The sequence below is a fragment of the Lagopus muta genome, chromosome 3 (genome assembly GCF_023343835.1).
Source record: "Lagopus muta isolate bLagMut1 chromosome 3, bLagMut1 primary, whole genome shotgun sequence".
Lineage (NCBI taxonomy): Eukaryota > Metazoa > Chordata > Aves > Galliformes > Phasianidae > Lagopus > Lagopus muta.
Window position 1 is genome coordinate 41,482,893 of NC_064435.1, and position 21,131 is coordinate 41,504,023.

A 21,131-nucleotide genomic window follows, 5' to 3' on the forward strand; every position below is an offset into this window, starting at 1 on the left:
AAAAAAGAAGAAAGCACCAAGGCCATCCCTTGGGCATTGCAGAGCTGGACCAGCGCCTGAGGGACAGCATGGTGGTGGCTTTCCAGGCTGCACCTTTTGTTCCCTGGACCAGCAGGGAATGGCAGCAATGCGGAAGCAGTAATTTAGCTCCCAGGCACAAAGGGCTTCTTAATGCCAATTAAAAGACAGACTTAATGAGTACCAAAAGCAGCCCCCTAGCCAGGCCTCCTTAGCTAAAAGACGATGGGGGAGAGCAACGTGTTGTAGGAAATGATGGAATTTTGAAAATCCTGTAAGAAAGAGGGGAACACCCTTTGCCTTCCCTACTGCATCCTCTGCACTCAGTTTGTTAAAGGAAAGGTGTCTAAAAATACAGAGGAGTGACTGCTGTAACTGTCCCAGTCCAAAAGCGACTTTCAGCTATAGCTTGGGGATTGTTTGTGGTCAGCATGTTATTTCTAACTAAAATGGCACTTCATAAAAATAACAAATTGCTGGCAACCATTGGGCTTTGAATTCTATTTCTAGTTGCAGTCTCTATTTCTGTTCCTCTTGGTTGCTTTTCTCCTAACAAATCAAACTTCAGGATTGCAGCAGGAAATTTAGATTTAACCTCAAGAGTCAATGTTTTGTCTCATGTCTGCTCTAATGTGATGCAGATGTTGGAACTGCTGTATGTTACTCAAGCTTTTATTGAACCAGCCCTCCCTGCCTAATAGAAAACATAGATAACTGCAGTGCACATGAAGCACAGATCATTCTGAAGGCACTAAGCTTGCAAATTTTGTAAATACATTTACAAAATACTTGAGCTGTAACTTCAGTTGCACAGCCTTCAGTTGTGTGATACAGAGATTCCTCCATGGCAAAGAAGCAGAGCTCTTATCTGTTTTAAGAAGCAACAAGAAGTAAACACATGAAAATGCAATACCTGAAATGACTTGCAGGCTGGATATTCTTTTTCCAATTCTCTGTTTCTTCTCCTTTAAAAGATAATTGAGAAGACTGCAGAAATAGAATATCTATTGTATCCCTTTTTATTTGTTTTCCAGCAATCCTGGAATCCCTACTATCCCTGCACTTTAAGTTTTCCTTCTCCTGCGTTGCCACTCTGGCCATGCTAAGACTTAGGTATGTCTTTGATGAGGGCTGAATGCTAAACACTGACATTTCTTGAGAGTCCACTATTCTGCACTGACTCTGGTGCTAAGTAATTCGGAATGGTTCTTGTGCTTGTTCCTGCTGCCTTGTAATTTGTAATATTTCTAATAATGAGATGAAAGTGTGTTGTACTGACTGCGCGTGTGAAATTTTAAGGGCAAAGCAAAAAGTTTACAAAATCTGTGTTATTCTTCCCCCTACAAAATATTAATTACACATGCTTTTAGTGCTCCCTTGGTGATCCTCAAGTATTATATTCTAGAAGCCAGGCAGAAATATATATGCTGCTGAGAGCCATACCGACCAGGCAGAGGTACTTGATACAGGAAAACCAAAACCAAAGAGCTCTGTGAGAAAATGGATATCACGGAGTAAAGAAGGTCATACATGCTCACCTAGTTGGGCTGACTACTGCTGCTGCTTTTTAAAGGCACTTGAATGCTCACTTCTTGCTGGAGTCCTTCTCTGCCCCTTGGACGAATGCATTCTGTGTGGGGGTGTTGCACAGGGCACCACGCTGGTCCTCAGCCAGCTCCTGGGTCCTCGGCAGCAGCGAGGCACAGAGACACAGAGTTAACAAAGGCAAATTCCTTGTCCTTTATTGGTTAAAGCTGAGCTCCAGAAAGGTCACAGCTGTATTTAAAAAACAAAACAAAACAAAACAACAACTCATCAAAATGATGGCTATATCATGAAAATTAATTCCCTTACGCCATTGTCTCAGCAAAGCCTCACATTAATTGAACCTCAGCATATTGGACCATAAACCTATTATTTCCCCACTGATGTGGTCAGCGCTGTTGAAGATTAATTATCCTTATATATTCCATTGGAAAGCTTCTGGTGTCAGATTTGTCTCTCTCTCTACATGAACAGAGAGCAGCTCACGCAAAATGGGGCCGTGATCTTTCTTAGATCCCGCAGAGGAACCTGCACTGCACACAATTGATTGTACTGACTTGTGGCATCACGTTTTAAAAGTCTTGCAGCTTTTGTCACTCACTGCACAAGAAAATCTGTATCAGCAACTACTTCTAGCAGCTAACACTTGGAAAAATAAGGAAGGTTTGTTATTGCCTAAAGCCTCTGAATTTCATTTGCGTCCTGTGATGAATACTAGAATACCAAGTCATTTCTACAATGGCTCATTGGCTCTCTTGTCGTATGAGAGACTGTGGGATTGTCAAGCTGGTATGACTGTAAATCAGTACATATCAATCTCTCTTTTCTTCCAGGCTTCAGTTTACTTCTTTCATTTCCACAGACACTATACAACATCCACAGGTAAGTGAATTAACATTAAATAAGTTCTACCCCCCAACCCCCATTTAATTGTGTATTTAATGGTTTTGTTACATGAGAAATACATGTAGACTTTCAGCCAGCTGTCCTAAGATGGTACAGCAGCTTTTTTTTTCAGTCCAGCTTTCAGCATCTGACTGGCTTCTTTCCTATGTCCGTAGCCTCTCTAGTTTCCCTTTCACTTGCAGCTCCTCAGGCAGTCTCACACTGTTCCTGGATGGCAAAACAATGAATGCCCTCTGGATATAAACAGTGTGTTTTATTTGCAGCCAAATGTGATTCCTGACTTTTACCCGCTTTAAGCAAAATTATGTAGCTGATCATCTCCACTCCATAAAGAGTTTATTGTCTTTCAGATCCTCCTGTAAAACTCCTCTCTGTATGAAGGCTGCAGATAATTGCCATCAGATATGGGCTAGGCAGGTGGCAAGCTGTGATTACATCTAAGAGTTGGCTTGCTGCACCTAGTGATTTCATACACAGCTCGCTTATACTCCAGTGGCCTATTTTTATTAATGCTGTCTGCCTTCCTCTAGTATTTGCTAGCTCATTTCCCTCACCTGTCACATCGGGTCTCTCAGAACCCACATTTCCTGGAGGAGGGGCTGTCACTCCCTATCTTAAGGAATTAGTGGCAATGAGTGTTAGTGTGTTGATTTTGGAGAGACTCTAAGACAGCAGTGCAGAGCTCCTAAGAGGCCCTCACCTCATCGCAGTCTGCCCCCAGTGAGGAGTTGCGGGCATGAGGGGCATCAGGGAGGGCGAGGAGGAGGAGGGCAGCACTATGTTCTTTCCACTCATTTCGGGACTTTTGCTTAGTATTTGCCTCCTCATGTCATCATCTGACATAGGCCTTTTGGCAAGTTTTATCATCCCTCTAAGCAGAAGAGCACCCAATTCTAAACATCCAGCTGGAGTTGCTTGAAGGATGCACACACAAGCTATGTGCTGGTGAGAAATTTGTGTTTTCCAGTAATGCTCTTTCTCTCCATCCTGCTGTCTGTTCTCAGTCATTATTTTATCAGAAGACTATTCTTTTTAGGACTGAAGAAAGTATTTATTGGCTTTTTGTCTAGCTGCTTTTATAAACACAGATAGTCAGAGATTTTAAACAGGACACTTCCCAGTACACTTCAAACACAGAATCGCTCATGTGAAAACTGTGTATGAAGAAATAGTTTAATGATAGTGAATTTTAGTACATTAAAGCTCCTACTGCTTTTATAACCTCTCAGCGTGTTCTGCCTGAGTGAGAATGCAAGCCAGATGCAAAAGGTACTGATGTTACATTTACCATTTTCCCATCTGACAGAAAATACAGTCCTTCGCTACCTTTATTTAGTACTGTTTCTAAAAAGCATCTTAAAACATCCAAGAAGAAAAACAAACAAATAATGCCTCACAGATTTTCCATTACTTTAGTTAGCAAAAGAAAAAAAAAAAAAGTACCCCCTACCTTTTGCCATTGCTGTGGGATTGTCCAGCATGTCTCCTCTCAATCCAAGTAACAGCAATACCTGCCAGCCACGTGCTCAGCTGTGTTGTCTCTGTATTGGCTGAAGTCATTTCCTGTCTTATATTAGAAGGTTAATCATCTAAAAATACACGCTTTGAGTTCACAGTAAGTTTGCATGCTGTGCATTTGGTGACACTGGAGCTACTACAGCTCACTGTGTGCAAGCCAAGGGGTCCACTGCCAGACAGTGATGAGAGAGGGGAGCTGACCAGAAGCTGTGTGAATAAAACAGTGCAATTATAGTCCATAAATATGTTCCTTTTATATCCTACCCTTTCTCTTTAAAAGCTTAGGTATACCTAACAGGTTTGTACAATTAGCTGTGTTGCAAGATGAATTCTTGGGCTGAGTTCAGGCTGGAGTTACTGTGCGGAAATGGAACGGATACATTTTCTTACTCCATAAAATCATTGTATTTATTTGCAGAGCACATTTAAGGAAAACACTGAAGAATGATTCTTTGTATGAAGGACTCCTACCTCTTGTGTCACCTCTGTTGCTCTTCATGCTTCTTACAGTCTGGGTGGTTTTATCTCCAGGCAACATATTAGCAAAGCAGCCAAGATTGTTTTTATGGATGGTTGGGGTTGCTTTCTCAAATGTTATTGTAAGTATGTTTGTGGTGATGGTATTATTTAGAGACAGCTTTGTGTCAGCAAGACTTCTATTTTTATGTGAATAAACAGAAGGAGCAGAAACTGTAGTTAAAATTCAGCAGAATCGCCCACACTACTCCTCTTCCTCTGTGCTACGCTCCTTCTTACAAAAACACATCCCAGCAGTTGGCTGGGCTGGGGAGCTCACAGTGCTGCAGCATTTATTTCACCGCAGAAGAACATTTTGATGAAGGCTCTTCCCCTGCCCTTCGCCTCAGGGTTTTATGAACAACCCAGAGAGGCTTTAGTTCCAGAAACGTAGCAGCTATGCACTGGCACATCCAGAATCAAAGTACAGTAAAGCTGAATGCAGGCTCAGATTTACCAGCAAGAGTAGGGGGTTGTCTGCAGCCTTTCCCTGCTGTTCTGCCTGTTAGCGTGTGCCACACACAGGTCAGATGGTCCTGCATCTCCTCTTCACTGCTCAGAATAAGGCCGTGCTGCAGACAGCAGCTTTTAGGGAAAGACACGAAGTGATGCAGGAGCACAGGGATGGCTCTGCACCCAAGGACTTCCTTCCTCGAGCCACATCAACACTGTTTCCAGTTTCCCCCTTTTAGTGACCATGAGGCAACATAAACCATGAATGTGACCAGGAGCACCTCCGCTATGAAGACAGGCTGAGGGAGCTGGGCTTGTTCAGCCTGGAGAAGAGAAGGCTGCAGGGTGACCTCACTGCAGCCTTCCAGTACCTAAAGGGAGCCCACAGTCAGGAGGGGAATCAACTCTTTGAAAGGGTTGATAACTGCAGGACAAGGGGAAATGGTTTTAAGTTGAGGGAGGGGAGATTTAGGTTGGATATCAGAGAGAAGCCCTTTACAGAGAGAGTGGTGAGGTGCTGGAACAGGCTGCCCAGAGAGGCTGTGGATGCCCTGTTCCTGGAGGTGTTCAATGCCACATTGGATGTGGCCCTGGGCAGCCTGGTCTGGTATTACATGGGGAGGTTGGTGGCCCTTCATGTGGTGGGGGGTTGGAGATTCATGATCCTTGAGGCCGTTCTGTGATTCTGTGATAAACCATAGCAAAGTAATAGCATGGGCAGGCAGGCACAGTCAGTAGTGGGGCCATGGTAGGAAACACAGGGCTGAAGCCTCATGCTTCTCTTCCTTCCTGGAGAGCAGTAGCCAAGAGAAAGGTATTTCTCTAGCTAGCATTAAAATATCCTAAAGCATTGCACTGGTTGACTTGTTAGGAAGGCAATCTGCAATAGCATGTCTGAGCAACACTGCATTCCATTTAAAATAGTGGAAGTCTCAAAGTGCCTTGTGTTGGGAGAGAGAGCTTTGAGAATACAGGAATTTTCAAAAGGAAAGCAGCACTCTTTTAGGAACTGTATCAAGGCATGGGAAAAAATCTTAACTGTGCTCCTTGATAAATGCCTTTTACAAATGTGCATTCCTGAAGGTCACAGACAACTCCATTGCAAGGAATCAGTCCCATAGAAGTCACAGAATCACAGAATCACAAGGGTTGGAAGCAGTAGCTTTACCATAGACTGCCGTTTACAAGGCACTGAGTGCAGCGCGCTGAATGCGAGGCCTTGTTTTCCTTGAACCAAGGCATCTGCTGCGGTACGAGAGGAATTAAAAATGTATGCATGTTAGTTGAAACGTATAACATTTAAAAAGCGGGCATAAAAAATGTATGTGTATTAGTTGTAATCTTTAACATTTAAAAGCGAAAGCTGGGCCCCCGTTTCCTCTCACCTCCCCCGGCCCCTCGCTCCCTGCAGCAGGGACGGTTGTCATGGCAACGCGCATCTTCCTCCAGCCTGACAGGCCGACTTGTCCTTGTCTGCTCTGCACATGCCTGTGTGATGGCCTCCCCCAAGACAGCAGGTGAAAGGCATCCAGCCCATCCTGAGAGATGGGGCATTCCCTGCATTTTTGGCTAAACAGAGGCAGAAGGGCCTGGAAAGGAAAGCTACTGGCCTGGCAGAGAGGTGAGAGAAGTTCTGCAACCCTGCTTGGCACTAAGCTTGCACTGCTCCAAATACTCACTGTAAATCTTTATGAAGGATTGAGTAATGTACTTAACAAGGTGTAATAATGATTTAAAACAGTGTGAAATCCAACCTTGGGACAGGTGCAATTATTCAGTCAGGAACTATAGCCTATACTCATGAATTGGAGAGATTGCTTTAGCAACGTCTGGAGCGGTTCCTAAAAGGCTTGTAGAATTGGTGCTACTTGAAACATTCATCATCCATACTGATAATTCACTGTAAGCAAATACGTTTACAATACGTACAGACACACATTGCATTATTGAAAGGTTTTCATTTTTGGACATTCTTCATGCCATTATTTTTTCCCTATCGTTAGATTTCATTCAGACTGCTACTGCTGCTCTTATGGGATTTCAAGCACTGCACAGGGAAAGGTTTTTTATTTTTTTCAGTGTTTTCAGGATGCATAACATCTGTTTTTAACGATATTCAAATTCTGAATGAAGCTTAAATGGATAAAACTTTCCTAAAATTCAAAAGGGAATGTTGTACTTGAGACAAAAAATCCTAAGGAGGCTCAAACAGATAAAACACTCGAGTATTTAACTGTATAAATGTGATCTTGATCTCATGACCGTTCAAGGTCTCAGTAAAATGAAGCTAACTGCTTTCAGCTGAATGTATCCATTTTTTTCTGCCATTCTGGGTGGGATCCCTTTCCTAAGGCCCCAGCTCCATCCCAGAGAGAGCCCATTGCCATAACTGAGACAGGGAAGCGATGCTGCTCAGGGGGTTGATGTGGTACAGGAAGGAGTGCTAGAACAGAAAAACAGCATTCAGAAGAGGCCTATTACTTCCTCTCCCTTACGCACGGCACATCTCTCCATGCCATGTGCCATGTGATTAGAATACCATTGTGCTCTCCCAGTGATTAAGTGGTGGCAATTTGATTTGGGATTACAACTTTATGAGGCTGTGTGAAAGCACAGAGTGTCAAACAAACTCCCCTTTTGCGAAAGCAGGCTTCAGCTCATAAAGTGTAGCATGTCAAAACATTGCCTCCTTGAAAGAAGTGTATATTTTAAATTACCTGTAATATAGTCCTTAAAGAACCACAGACAACAAGGCACAAAGGCCGTCGATAGCAGTTGCCTTTGCAGAAACAGGCTCCATTTTGAGGTCTAGCCTATTTTTCCCCATCGAAAGCAATCCGAAGAAAAAATGGATGAAGGCTGTTAGGAGCGAGCCGGCTGCCCCAGCACTTCTCACCCATCTGCCTTTCTTCCCACAGTGCAAAGTCATCATCTGCCAGATGAGCAGCACACAGCCGGAGCTGCTGCACTGGTTCCTGTTTCCCTTGGCACTGGTGGTCTACGCAGCCATCTCAGGGCTGCTGGGTCAGGCAGAGGAAGCCGTGCTGGGTGCATTCACAGCGCTGCTCACGGCCGCACACGTGCACTACGGCATCTGTGTGGTAAGGGGCCGGGGGGAGCTGTGTGCTCTGCGTGGGTGAGGGGCTTCTGGAGGGGGCTTGTGTGTTGTCTGGGTGGGGTGCTGTCCTGGAGTCCGAGCGTTAAGCTATGGCTTCCTCACGTGTTGCACGTAGCTCATCAATGGGGCGTGGATGCCCTGTCATCTTTGCTCTTTCTCCTCCTGAGGTTACTTGAGTGAAAAAAGCAGGAAGGTAAAGGGGGAGGTAAGATGTGTCACTTTCTTACAGTAAGGCGGTCAACTTTGCTTTGAATCCACAAGCAAAACAGCTGCTCGAATTTCTCATTTTTTCACAGCCTTCTATTAGCACCTCTTAAGCTGGAGACCCAAATGGTTTTCCAGTTAATTCAGTCTTCCCAGCACATTTCTGTGTCTGCTAGATATCAATTTTGTCATTTATTGGCATCTGAATTACTGCTGTAATTCATTTTCTCTCAGTTAATGCCCTTTTTTTTCCTAAATAGCATTGTCAAATAATCCTTAGCAAAGTGTCTTAATGGGGGTTCACATCCACATCCAGATAAGACATCTTACATGGCAAAGACCTAATTTAAAAGGGATTTGCTCAGCATTCTTTTATTTAAGACATGCTGTTGGGACACCAGGATTTTTCCTCCTGGCTATGAAAGAGGCCCTGTTACCAGCAGATATTGTCACTGTAGCAGACTTTATCCAAGCACCAATGTGGGATACTCTGTGAGGAGCAGAATGCGGTTAACTGGTCAAAATCCACTACTGAATGGTTGGGTCCAGCTCTGCCATGATGTATGCCAGCTGGGAATCTGATCTGTAGCAATTCAACTTCCCACAGCCCTCTTGCTCAAATACCTGAGGGTGCCCAAGCACCCGCAGGGCTCCAGAAACACCAGGGTTGAGTGCTTCCCACTGTGACCATGAGAGGAGAGGTGCTGAACTGCAGAGCATGTGCTGAGCTGATCTTTGGTTTGTCTTTAGGGGAGGCAGCTGAGCGAACACTTCAACATTTACATCTTTTCCCTGAAGAAACGTGTCCAAGAGTGAACACCTGCACTGTGATCGGACTGTGACACTTCACATAAGATTTCCAGCTTTTTGATGTGATCAGTAGTGGAATGAATCTGATTAGAGCAACCAAAGAACAGAATAGCCCAGATACTCGAACTGCTTGACAACAATGCTTCATCTCAAAGGAAAATTCCTGGCCTGCAGAGGCATTTACCAGGTTGTTCTGCTGCCAGTATTTACTCTCTTCACTAATGCCGTATCTCTACTGTGAAGCACTGGTCTTCCTCCTCCTTGCCACCGTGCCCCAAGCCCTGGGTACTGCCATGCTGGGTCATGTGGGACCCACCATGTTTTGTAACTCTGCCTGCTCTGTCCACCAGTGGGACCCCACAGTGCAGACCCACCCAGTGCATCCTTCCCACTCAGACATCTGTGCCTGCTGCCGTTCCCATATCTGTTTCCTCACAACTCATTTCTTCCATGCAGCCTCCTGAAGGGCTTACGTACACCCAGGCTTTTCTTCACCTTATCTGAATGCGTGAAGAGAATGAGATCAGAAAGTTATGGGCACACCATCTCTTCCTCCTCTCCAGCAGTAGGGTGAGCCTCAGCTGACCCGCATCTGTCAAAAACATGGGCTCCATACCCAAGGAACTTGCCTTTATGCTTCTGTTCTATGCAGAAACCAGTGCGCTCTTGGTACTGCAGTAGCAGCAAACGGCGTGCCCTACAGAAGTAACCAGCTGAGGATAAATGTAGTCAGCAAAGATGCTCATATTTCACTGCCTGACGGGTGCTTGCTGATAGGCCGACTCAGCATGCAGCATTCAAAACAAGCAATGAAAAATGAGCCATGTTCCAAGCATTTTTAAGCCCCATCTCTCGATGCAAAATGCTAAGCAAGTAATTATTTGCTTCTGTTCTTGATCCGAATTCTTGTGGTTTTAGATGATGGAAAGAACAACAAACAAGACAAGAATTGAGAAGAGCTTTTTTGCTTTTTATCACCATTTGCATGCAGATGTAAACTGCTCACTTCATCCATAATCTGCAGGGGTTTTCTGTGTGCCTTGGAGGAAGGTGCAGGAATCTGAGTTCCATCTCTTCGCCTATGCTGCCCTCGCCAAAGGGCCCTGTGGCCTTGCAGCTCTAACCAAACTACCTGCCCACTTGCCCCAAGGGGAGCACTTTATTACATCTCTTGCACAGACACGGGTGACTGAACAGCACGTGTGTCCAACAGGGAACTCTCAGCCACCAGAAGCAGGGCAGAAGTTAGCGAGTCGCTGAACATTAGATTCATCATAACCTGCGCACTGGGGACGAGCCTGCGGTTGCCTTTCCCCCTTCACAAAGCAGGGGGGGAGGCTGATCATCAGCAAGTGAGGAGCAGCAGCTTCCAGCCTCCCTCCCTGCTACAGGCTGTCCCATTCCTGCCCTGGGAGCATGATGCTCCACAGAACTGCTCCCCAGGTGCCCGAGGTCTCTCTCAGAGCCAAGCTGATGGCTGCTTAATGAAGGATGCTGCTAACAGTCCTGTGCATGCTTTGTTTGAAGGGGAACTACGAGCCTGAGGCAGGTGTGCACCCAGCGGTCTCATTGATTCAGATTTGAGATTCATCATTGTATAAGTCTCACCTATTTCAATATTTTTAACACATCCATCAAAAATGTCTGGAGGAAGACCTGACAAGAAAAGAACGTGAATACAGAACCCAAAAATATGCCTGGGCTGAAAGTGATAGGACTGGAGAACTCTGTGGACAGGTTTTCATTTTCCTTCTATCTTGCACTTAAATTGTAAAATAACTGGAAATAATGGTCACAGAATTGACACAATTGGATGCACTGGAGTATTTTGAAATATTACATTGATGAAATTATAAAACTTGAACTGTCACAGCTGCCTGCACTTGTCTCATTCTGAAGTATAACATCAATTTAAAAGGAAATTGAGCACTTTTTTTTCCTTTTTAAAGTAATTTGTCACTACAGTCTATGTGAAGACAAGTATAAGCAGAGATAATGCAATGCACAGTGTACATATTGAATTGTTAACCGTCAGAGATGGTAACCAGTACAACGAGAATAAAAATGCTCTGTTCATACAGCAGTATGGTCCCAGATTTATTTCTGCCATGTCAGGTAATGGCATGAGGATGACCAGAACATGTTGAAGAACAATGCAATTGTCTAAAAGTTTTCAGCTATTTGAACTGGAAAACACATTACCTCCTTTTTGTGCTGTTGCACATTGGAACAGGCCCAAAGACACACATATCCCCAGTGGGCTATGAAAGGTGATTTCACTGGCTCTGCTCCACAGGCTGGAGTGCCGAGCTCCCCTCTGCCAGAATCCTCCCAAAGTGGGGCTGGGCAGAGGATCAGCCCCAGCCTGGTTGTATCTGGAGGGCTCAGTCTGACCCTATGGTGGTGGCACGCACCCAGGTGGCTTCAACCCACAGCACAGAGATGTCCACCCCCAGCTCACACCCCTGCAAGTCAGCAGAACCGCTGCAGCACCACTGCATGTGCTGCCAAAGCTCAGTCCTGAGAACTGCAATAAAGTTTTCCCCTCTTCTTCACAAGTGGTCTTGCAATCTAAACAAGGTGGCTTTTAGGTATGGTGCAGCAGATTCATCCCTGAATACTTGAAGTGCACGGGGTGCTTCAGTGCCTTTGCTGTACAGAATCATTGCCTTCCACAGAATCATGGAGGTTGGACAAATCCTCTAAGACCACCTGGATTAACCACCAGCCCACCCCCACCATGCCCACTAACCACGTCCCTCAGTGCCACATCCACATGGTTCATGATCACCTCCAGGGACGGTGACTGCACCACCTCCCTGGGGAGCCTGAGCCACTGCCTCACTGCTCTGAGAATAAATTCCTCCAGATATCCAACCAGAACGTCCTCTAGCACAACTTAAGGCCATCACCTCTCATCCTATCACTAGTTACCCCCACCTCTCCTTTAAGGTCATTGCAGAGATCAATAAGGTCTCCCCTGAGCTTCCTCTTCTACAGACTGCACAATCCCAGCTCCCTCCCAGCTCCCCCCCATCAGACTTGTGCTCCAGATCCATCACAGCTTCGCTGCCCTTCTCTGGACACACTCCAGGGCCTCGATGTCTTTCTTGTAGTGAGAGGCCCAAAACTGAACACAGTTCTCATGGTTGCAGCCTCACCAGTACCCCACTCTTGCATCCCTCAAGTTTTGCTTTTGCTGCATTAAAACAAAGTAATGTTACATGAGATTAAATACTCGAAAGTTGGAAATCTGGCATAAAAAAGAGTGCTGTTCACATGTACATAGGTATACACACGTATGTGCATGCATAGATACTATTTGCACACACAGAATAAGTGAAGTTAATTTTTTAAAGCAGCTCTTTTCCCTCCTGCCCCCCTGTGCAGCCAGTCATGAAGCAAGTAAATGTTTTGAAAAAGAGAAAAGGATTATTTTAGCCTCTAGAACTGGACAGATTTTAACATACATTTTTTTTATTAAATATGTAAAAAGATAAACGCAAGTCAAGTTATTCACATATTCAGACAAAAATCTACTCTACCATGCGACAGTTTGTGGATAATGTGAAACGCCCGATACATCTGAATAAGACTTTTAAAATCTATTATGTCATTACTTATCTATTTATAATTAACAATACATATGTTTACATTCCTTTCAGTTTACATTTAATATATAACCGAAGCTTTACGGTGTGCTATTTAGTAAAGGTCATTAGAGACGCCTATTAAAACCATAACAGATTGATGGGTTACTCACGGGGTGGCAGGAGGAAGACTCTCTCCTGCTCAGAGCACGGCTCTCCACTCAGCACAGCGGCTTCCAGCGCCAAGCAGGTGCAGCCCTGCCACGGCTGCCTGCCTCCCTCACTTCCCCAGACACGGCAGTGGGAGCCCTGTGCTCCTCAGGCCCAAAAAAGCAGAGATGGAACCCGCCTGACACAAACCTCGGCTTGCTGTCGCTGTTGTTCTTTATATGTGCCCCAAAGAGGGAAAAGTCAGCAGCCTGGATGTGAGACACCAGGAGCTCAGCCACCCAACTGCCTTGGGTTGGATACCTTCAGAAGGAAGTCTTGGAGCGCTCCCCGTGCCCCTGCTCTACCGCTAGCAGGATGAACTGTGGCCATCAGAGACCAGGGCTGGCAAAACCAAATTGATGCCTGGTCCCAAACTGCGTGCCCCCCATCCAAAATCCCCTCCGGGTTAAAGGACAACCGCTCCTCAGTTCAACAGCGTTATGAAGAACTACTGTTTATTACAATGACAATTGTAATAAGTACATATGTTCTAATAAACACAAATACAATGAAAATGACAATTCCCCCATCTGTGGTGATTCCCAGAAATAATTCCTTTGGAAAATATGCATTCTTATACACCAGATCTTACTTGTACCCAATCAAAATCAGGAAGGGAAGCACTGCCCTGTTGTTGGTTGCAGCACTTTTGGTGTCACCGGGCTGGTGCTGGAGGCACAGCCAGGAAACCCTCAATGCGGATGGTCCAAAACTCTTCTGCGGGGCAGGGGGAGTGATCAAGGGAACTGAAATACCTGTTCTAATGTCTAGCAGTATTCTATATATTGCCTGCGGCGCAGCACAACAGCAGCGTTGTCACATTTCACTCAGAGCCACTTAGCTGCAAAAGATTTCTTGGGAATAGAAAGCCGCATGCGAGTGTGTGTATGTGTGTGTGTGTGTGTGTGTGTGTGTGTGTGTGTCTGTGTGTGTTGGGGGGCTGATTCATTAAAACCCTTTCTGTAGAAGCATCAGCTGGGAACCTGAGCTTGAGGTTAGGTCAGCTTTAGACCTAAGGTGATTCTGCTGTTCTATGGGCTTTTGAACTTTTCAATGACTGCAGACTGAGCTGGGACTCCCAAGTACCTGCTTAACTAGAGGAACAATTTGGAATTCAGAAAATTAAGTGAGAGGCCAAGAATACCAAGCATAAAATATTCAGAGCAACCAGAATGCACAGTTCCACAATAAAAACAAGGAATGCTTTGTACACTTCAAGATATTTCTGTTGATAAAATACCATCCTTTAGAACAGGGTAGCAGAGACCGTTCTGGAAGGGAGCACTCTCACCACAGGCACCTCCAGGTTTGATGCATTTGTGCAGCATGCTGGCTTCACTGGAGGACTCAGCCAAGTGCGGTGCCCTTGGCCAGTTGGATGGGCACACCACCTCAAGGAGGACTCCTTGACTCCTCTTCGTGCTTCAGAAGCAGCCTCGGCACCCACAAGGTGCTCATCACCACTTCTAGGGGGTTGGGAGGTTTTCAGGGCTGGTTCTGTGGTTGGTTTCCTCATCCATGCTTGTGTCGGGGCAGCAGAGCGGAAGGAAATGGTTGCCCTACTTTGTCCTCTTCTGAGGGTGCGGAGCCAAGTGTGATGGCAGAGATGGTGTCCTGCAGCTACACTTGTGTCAAGGAGATTTCTGCACCTCCGTCAGCACTGTGCCCTGTGGAGGCGGAGCTGCAGCTGCAGGCTGGGACAGAGTTCCTCAGGAAGGAAGAAAAGCTAGGAAATGTCTATTGACTAGTCAAGAAACTGGGAGGGTTTTGAAGAACTTAAGTGGATGTCTGTCCTCCAGAATTAAGCCAAAAAACATACCATGCAGCTTTCTAACACAAGGTTTTAGATCTCTCCTAGTGAAACAGATGCCTTGCCTCCCATTTGGTAAAGGCAGGAAAGGAACAAACGTGAGCAACACGAGCATTTTCCTCCACAACACATCTCATCGTTATGGCTTGAACATGACTTCCACTGTATCCCTTTATTCCAATTGTTTGACCAAATTTATGCCTCAGGGCAGACGTACAAGAAAATGCCAAAGCACCACAAAAGTGAGAGACACAGCTAGTGGTACGGTACTTCTTGCCACACAAAATGCCAATATAAATATGTTAGAACAAGTTACAAGTGTATCATACTTAAGACAAAAAGAAAAAAAAATAAATATATATATTTTCTTAAAGAGCAGAACAAATCTCAAGCAGCCAAGTGGTAAAGTTGCAGTGATGTACAGTAGGTGATGTAGCCCTACAGCCTCTCGGGAGGATACACTGAAAGAAGACTTCTGCAAACGCATCTTGGCAAAGTATGGGTACAGAATGCAGTGGTTGGCTGGCACTCACTATGGTACATAAATGTTAATGGCAGACTGGGAGTGAACTGATTTCAAGTTTGAGGCCACACATGTTCCATTCTCCAGAAGAAAGTTCTCACACAAAATGAAAATTGTCAGAGACGCTGCGTGAATCAGTACTCCTCCTGCTGCTGGGGCTGTTCGTGGACCTGCTCTTCGCCTTCATGCTCCTCTGTGTGGCTCTCCTGTGGGCAGAAAAACACCCCAAAACATCCTTCAGCAGAAGCATGTCATCATCTCCTCCCCTTCTGAGTTCAACCAGCCTCAAGCTCAACTTTTAATTTTCCTTCCAGTGAGCAGACAGCAGTAGCTGACAATTGCAAGATTGCCCCCAATTTGCTTCAATACCCCTGAACTGGTTCCATCTCATCTCCCTGCCTGCACCCAGCTTTTCTATTTGTCCTTTCACAAGGCTGTATCTGTACAATTGCTTAAAAGCAAATTACACGCTTGATATATTAACATTAAACTAAATTAAGACACAAAACTGACATAAATGCTAACTCCCAGGTAACATAAAGCTGAGCCATGGTACAAATGAAACTTTCCATAGCTCTTTTGCACTACTTTCTATTTAATTGGTCTTAAATACATTCTGTTTGCTGAAATCTGTTGCTGCAGCCTATGGAGTGTGAGTAGTGGCACAAAACTCAAGTGGAGTTTAAAAAAAAAAAAGTTGATGGAGTAATCAGGTAAGTCCATGTTGGCTTGTTTTCTTGACTGTTCATTGTTTCTCTAGCGCTTAAGGTGCTGCACATCGACATAAAGACAGACAGAACTGTTGCCTCAGAAATACAGCGTCTCATGATATTACAATAAAATGAATTTACTTTGTTTTTAACCAGTGTATGTGCAGCACTGACAGATCCCCAGAAAAATGGCAGTTCTCAGCACTATGGTGTTATCTGCTCCAGCAAAGCAACACCATAAATAAGTGGGTCATGAGGGGCTCCATGTACATAGCTTCCCAGTGTTCTCCCATTTTGTCTCCCCAAGGATTTCTGAACCTGCCTGCTACAGTTCTCACACAATCTTCACTCCAGGCTCTTATCACAAAAACAGACAAGACACTTCTGCTATCGTTTGCTTTATAAATTAAATCCAGCCTCATTTTCTAGATCAAACATCACTTTCCCAAAGCGATATGTCTATGTTAGTACAGACCAGGGTCCAAAGGCTACTGAAAACATAATTTTTAATATTATGCAGAAAATATAGCCAAAGATTTTCTTATTATGAATGCATTTTCTTTGAAAGGAATTTCAGTCTGGCATTCATTGACTTCCAGAAGCTACTGCTATAGGCAGGCGATCTTTGACAAACAGCTCCCTCTTGCAAATGACCATTATACCTACTATCTTCTAGAGCTGTGCTGCTCAATCCCTGATCTGAGAGACTAAGAGGAATGCTGAATCTCCACTGCTGAGGATGCAGGTTTTACACAAATTCCAATTCACAGCCAGACCTGTTATCTTGAGTTGACCTAGATGTTCCAGCACTCAGAAAGGCAGGCTGCTGCTTACAGCGCTGCCTCTGCACTCCCCTAAAGCTTCTCCTGGGTGGATTTTCATCTTTCCACAGCGTTGTTCACTGAGCAGATCTGACACATCTACTCCCTGTCTTGCACTGGCAGAGCTCAGCTGAAGACAGTTTCTAAGGACAGTGCTGTTCCAGAACTCTGAGCTGCCATTCAAAACGCACCACAGCCAACACGATACCTCTGCAGAACTTGCCCGGCGCCCGGTGCTTCTCATTAGAAGCAAGAGGTTTGGACAACAGACTGTAAGAGATTGATATTGTTAAGGTTTACAAACTGAGGCCAAAACTGAAAGAGAGGCCCTGTGTGAATCTTCCCAGAACAGTTCAAAGTAGCTTATGCAACAAGAAAGTACTTCCCTTCTGGCAGCAAAATATGTCTGCTTTTAAAAGAACAGGTGAATAAGGTCTCCAACATTTGCTGATAGAACTGCAGAAAAACACTGAAATATTCACCTGTTTACTAAATGCAGAAACAGCCCCATTTCAATCGGAAGCGAGCTTTCTACCACTCAGGTGCTATTTTGAGGTAGATGTCCAATAGATGCCAGATATGTTAGATATGTTAGATGGTAGATGTTGATCAGTACAATTGCACTTTAGTGTCTTACGCCCCCCTGGGGGGAACAACGCCCTTATTACATGTGGTACCTCAAGTCAGAATGCCTTCATGCATAGCATCTAAGAACCACATCCTCTCCAATGGGTTGGAAGAGTGCAAGGCTTCTGAAGCACAGGAGCTTTGTGGGCAGAAGCTGACAGCTGTGGGAACATGATCCTGCATTACAGGGTAAGAAAGCTGAGGCCTGGTTAACCCTAAAGCTATGGGCTGCTCTGTTATGTACCTCTTCAATATGCTCCACAAATACAGCTCTTATGAGATACCAAATAGAAAGCATATTCAGGCAGGTGTTACAGGTCATCTGTGTGCTCTCCTTCCATGCAGAACTGGCACAGTCACTAGCCATAGGAAACGGCTTGGGAACGTACTCCACAGCTCTGAAGGAGAGCGGTGGCTCCTCTCTTTCCAGGGTTACCTTTGATGGAAATGGTAAATCCTACGTGATCAGCACAGAAGTTCTGAGAATTGGACACGTGCTTTTCAGTATGCACAGCTTGTATAAATACATGAAATGGGAAAGACAAGAGTCACTATGCACAATTACCTTGGGACTGTGGAATCTCCTTGAATAGCATCCCCTAATAAGGAAAGCAGTGGAAGGTCTATTTAGAGCATTTATTTCTGACTCAGATCACAAGGCCATGGCCATCTCTGCCTCCCGTTACAAAAGATGCTTGCTTTTGACCTCTCAGTTCATGTGCCTTGAACTCTTCAGGTGTGCCCTCAGATGGAGGAGCTGCAGTCGATGAAAACCAGCTGCTACGGGGGTGAGTGCCTTGCCCAAAAGCAGCAATAGCAGACGTACAGCCTGCTGGAGCAGAAAGTCACAAAACCAATGGAATTTTAAGCTACTGGTTTGAAAATGTGAGCTGTGCAACAGACAGACCGAAGAGCAACAATCCACCCAGCTTCTGCATGAACTGAGCCACAACAGCCTATCAAGGAAAGCAAACGCAGCAGTGCGTTCACTTTACACCAAGGCCTATATGGTCTGGCTTTCATAATGACACACAAAGCCTCTCCCAGCTCTTCAGACAGAAGCTGTAAAACCAGACTACCAAATGCTCCACGTACTATCCAAGACCTCCATCTTGTATACAAGTAGTCACAGCACAAATGCTAGAGGCCACTTCCTACAATATCCAAACCTATCCTTTTCAAACACTGTTCTTGGTCTATTTTGATTTTTTAAAAAGAATTTTCTTTTTAAACAAAGAAGCAGAAAGACTACAAATCAGCAATCTGTATTTGAAAATTACAGAAGATTACAGACTGATTGGCCAGACCAATGTAAGCAATACTAGCAGTCACAACATCTCTCTCTCACAAGCAAAGATGGACAATGAAGTTAGAACAGAAGCATACCAGGGAGAAGAGGAAGAATCTTTCAAAGACGAGGAGCCCACGTGGATTGATAATTGTGCTGTGAAACTCAAAACCCCACACAAATAAAGGGGGAAAAGAGTCTTAAAAGCTTAGTCTTTATTGCGTTAAACAAAAGATTACAAAGACACCTACTTGAAACTATGCAGGGATTTGGAATATCTAAAAAAGTAATGAAAAAAATGTAAGATGAACCTGATAAAAATCCCTTCAGTGCAAAACTACAATAATTAAACTTGTGGAGAATGCTTTTCGTAGGAACTAAACTTTTTATTGCACTCTGAGTTCATCTATAAGGAATTCAGCCTACAATTCCCAGGAGGGATCTGTGAGCTACTGGGAGACCTGAGCACTTTAAGTGCTGTCCCAACATCTTTTATCTTTTATGAGGATTAAAATAACCATAACACAAAATACAGAGAGACTTTTCCCTTCAGAATAAGAGCAGTTGGAGTAAAAACCAGGACACGATCACTATAAATACAATAAACGTCTGTCAAATTACAGCTAGGAAGGAACAGTTTGAGATTACTATCAAATGCTTATTGGAGCTACAAACTCTAAGTTAGCCATGATATTCCAGCACGAGGCTCTGGTCAGGTGTGATTTGTGTAGTGTGTGTGAGCTGCGTTACCTCACATCCCCTTCCTAAAAGAAAGACATGATGGGCACTGCAGCATTTATAACTGTCAGTGATCCTGGAAAAAAAGCAACAATCCAAGATGATCTACATGAATTTATTAGCAAGAAATCAGAAATGCTGTCATTGTCTATGTTGGGAATTGGGGCTATTTCCCATCTGGGGCTTGGGAAATCCAAACTGCTGTTACCAAGGGATTAACTCTCAAAATGCTGTGAGAGAACTTAAACTGAAACAACTTCATTACACAGAAAGAAAGAAACAGAACTGAAAGGCAAAGCAGGCTGGTGAGACATAGCAGAGCACAAGAGCAAGAAGTGTGCATCAGCAAGAAAACAAAATCTTTGGTTCTCAGTGCTAAAGCACGAGGGTGCATTACAGTCCACCTACAATAGTGAGGAGGATAAATGTACCCCAGAAGAAAAGAAGATGAATCCTCCCACTGAAAGGCAGAAAAAATTGAGCGGGGAATGGCCTCTGCATTCTTCCCTGGGAGATGAGGACTTCTGGAGTGACATCCACGGTCTCCAAGTGGATATGCATTCTAGATATAAGCACAGCTGCTATGTGTAGCTCATGTGCAGGCACTGATGGTGCTTTCAACAGAGAAAGGGTTGGACAGAGGAAGCAGATAAAGCACCGAGATGTGGGCTGAAGTAGGACATTTTGTAATGTGTTCTGCCAGTAGGGAAAACTGCAGTGAGAAAAGTAACAAATGCATTTCTTGGCTGGGAATCGCTTCCTATTTAAGCCAACTAAGACAGATGTGGCAGGGGTATGGGGAGAGGAAGGACTTTTCTGGCTTTGCTTTATAAATAAATCACTGTTCCTGAATCCAGAGGACATTTTCTCTGACCACTGTATGTGAGTAATTCTTTCAGCCTGTTATCACGAGCCTGGCAAATGTGTCCGATTGTTTACTTCTGTGAAAATAATGCTTTCCTCCTCCTTTGCCTCTCCATCACTCGTCCCACACCACTGAACAAATCCTCTTTCCCCTGTCACCTCTAATCTGAGCGGCGGCCCCTTTGGGTGGCAGCCTTGTGACCCTCTTGCACCCAGCATTCACTGGTTCTCTATTAGTCTGTTTTAGAAAAGCATACGAGTTAGCAGCAGCTTCAGCACTACTTCTGATATAAAATTTTGAGTCGGCTGAATGCAGCAGCTTTCTGGGAACAGATGTAAGAAAGACTACAGTGCCACAGGGCTGGAGAGAGATTAGGCTGATGCTTATGTGCTCTGGAGCCAAAGCTACTGTTCACAGGAGACTGGAGAGGTCAATCGTCAGAGCAGCACATACAGGGATTTAGTTAGCATGAATGGGAGCAGTTCAGCTAAATCTCCATCGAATCATTATCCCTCAGTGTATCTGAGGAATTTAACCAGTATCCTTTACAGCTCCTTGCTTTGTTCAGTGTCTACAGCGTTATGCCTAAAATGCAGTCAGATTCTTGTTTAATCTTGTAGACAATACATTTCTGCAGTTTTGGTAATAGGGGATTACTGCGTTTGCATCCTGAAGAATTTTGCCTATAGCAACAGGATAAAAAATGCTAAGGAGCATTACCTCTGCAGATATAATTATGCACTTGGCAACCTGCACAGTGCCTACTGCAACAGTGCCACATGGAAGAGAGAAAGTTCACAGCCGTACACAGCAATCAGCACCTCTATGAGAATTTCTCTGCTTTTCAGTCTTCAACACCTT

At 44.6% G+C, this 21,131-nt stretch overlaps 2 protein-coding genes across 6 annotated transcripts in view; one reads left to right on the forward strand and one right to left on the reverse strand.

The window, feature by feature from the left end:
* The window catches only part of LOC125690429 (ethanolaminephosphotransferase 1-like), a 50,404-nt gene extending 36,576 nt beyond the window's left edge, over positions 1-13,828 (forward strand). Inside the window, exons 7-10 of the mRNA XM_048938740.1 lie at positions 2,397-2,445; positions 4,406-4,586; positions 7,875-8,057; positions 9,029-13,828. Coding sequence (XP_048794697.1) covers positions 2,397-2,445; positions 4,406-4,586; positions 7,875-8,057; positions 9,029-9,094 — 479 coding nt within the window. The 3' untranslated portion in view covers positions 9,095-13,828. The remainder of the gene's footprint in view (positions 1-2,396; positions 2,446-4,405; positions 4,587-7,874; positions 8,058-9,028) is intronic.
* An 870-nt stretch (positions 13,829-14,698) lies between these two features.
* Positions 14,699-21,131, reverse strand: part of MAPRE2 (microtubule associated protein RP/EB family member 2) — an 87,424-nt gene continuing 80,991 nt past the window's right edge. For all 5 annotated transcript variants that reach the window (XM_048938741.1, XM_048938745.1, XM_048938743.1 and 2 more), the window contains one exon: positions 14,699-15,427. In XM_048938741.1, coding sequence (XP_048794698.1) covers positions 15,356-15,427 — 72 coding nt within the window. In that variant the 3' untranslated portion in view covers positions 14,699-15,355. The remainder of the gene's footprint in view (positions 15,428-21,131) is intronic.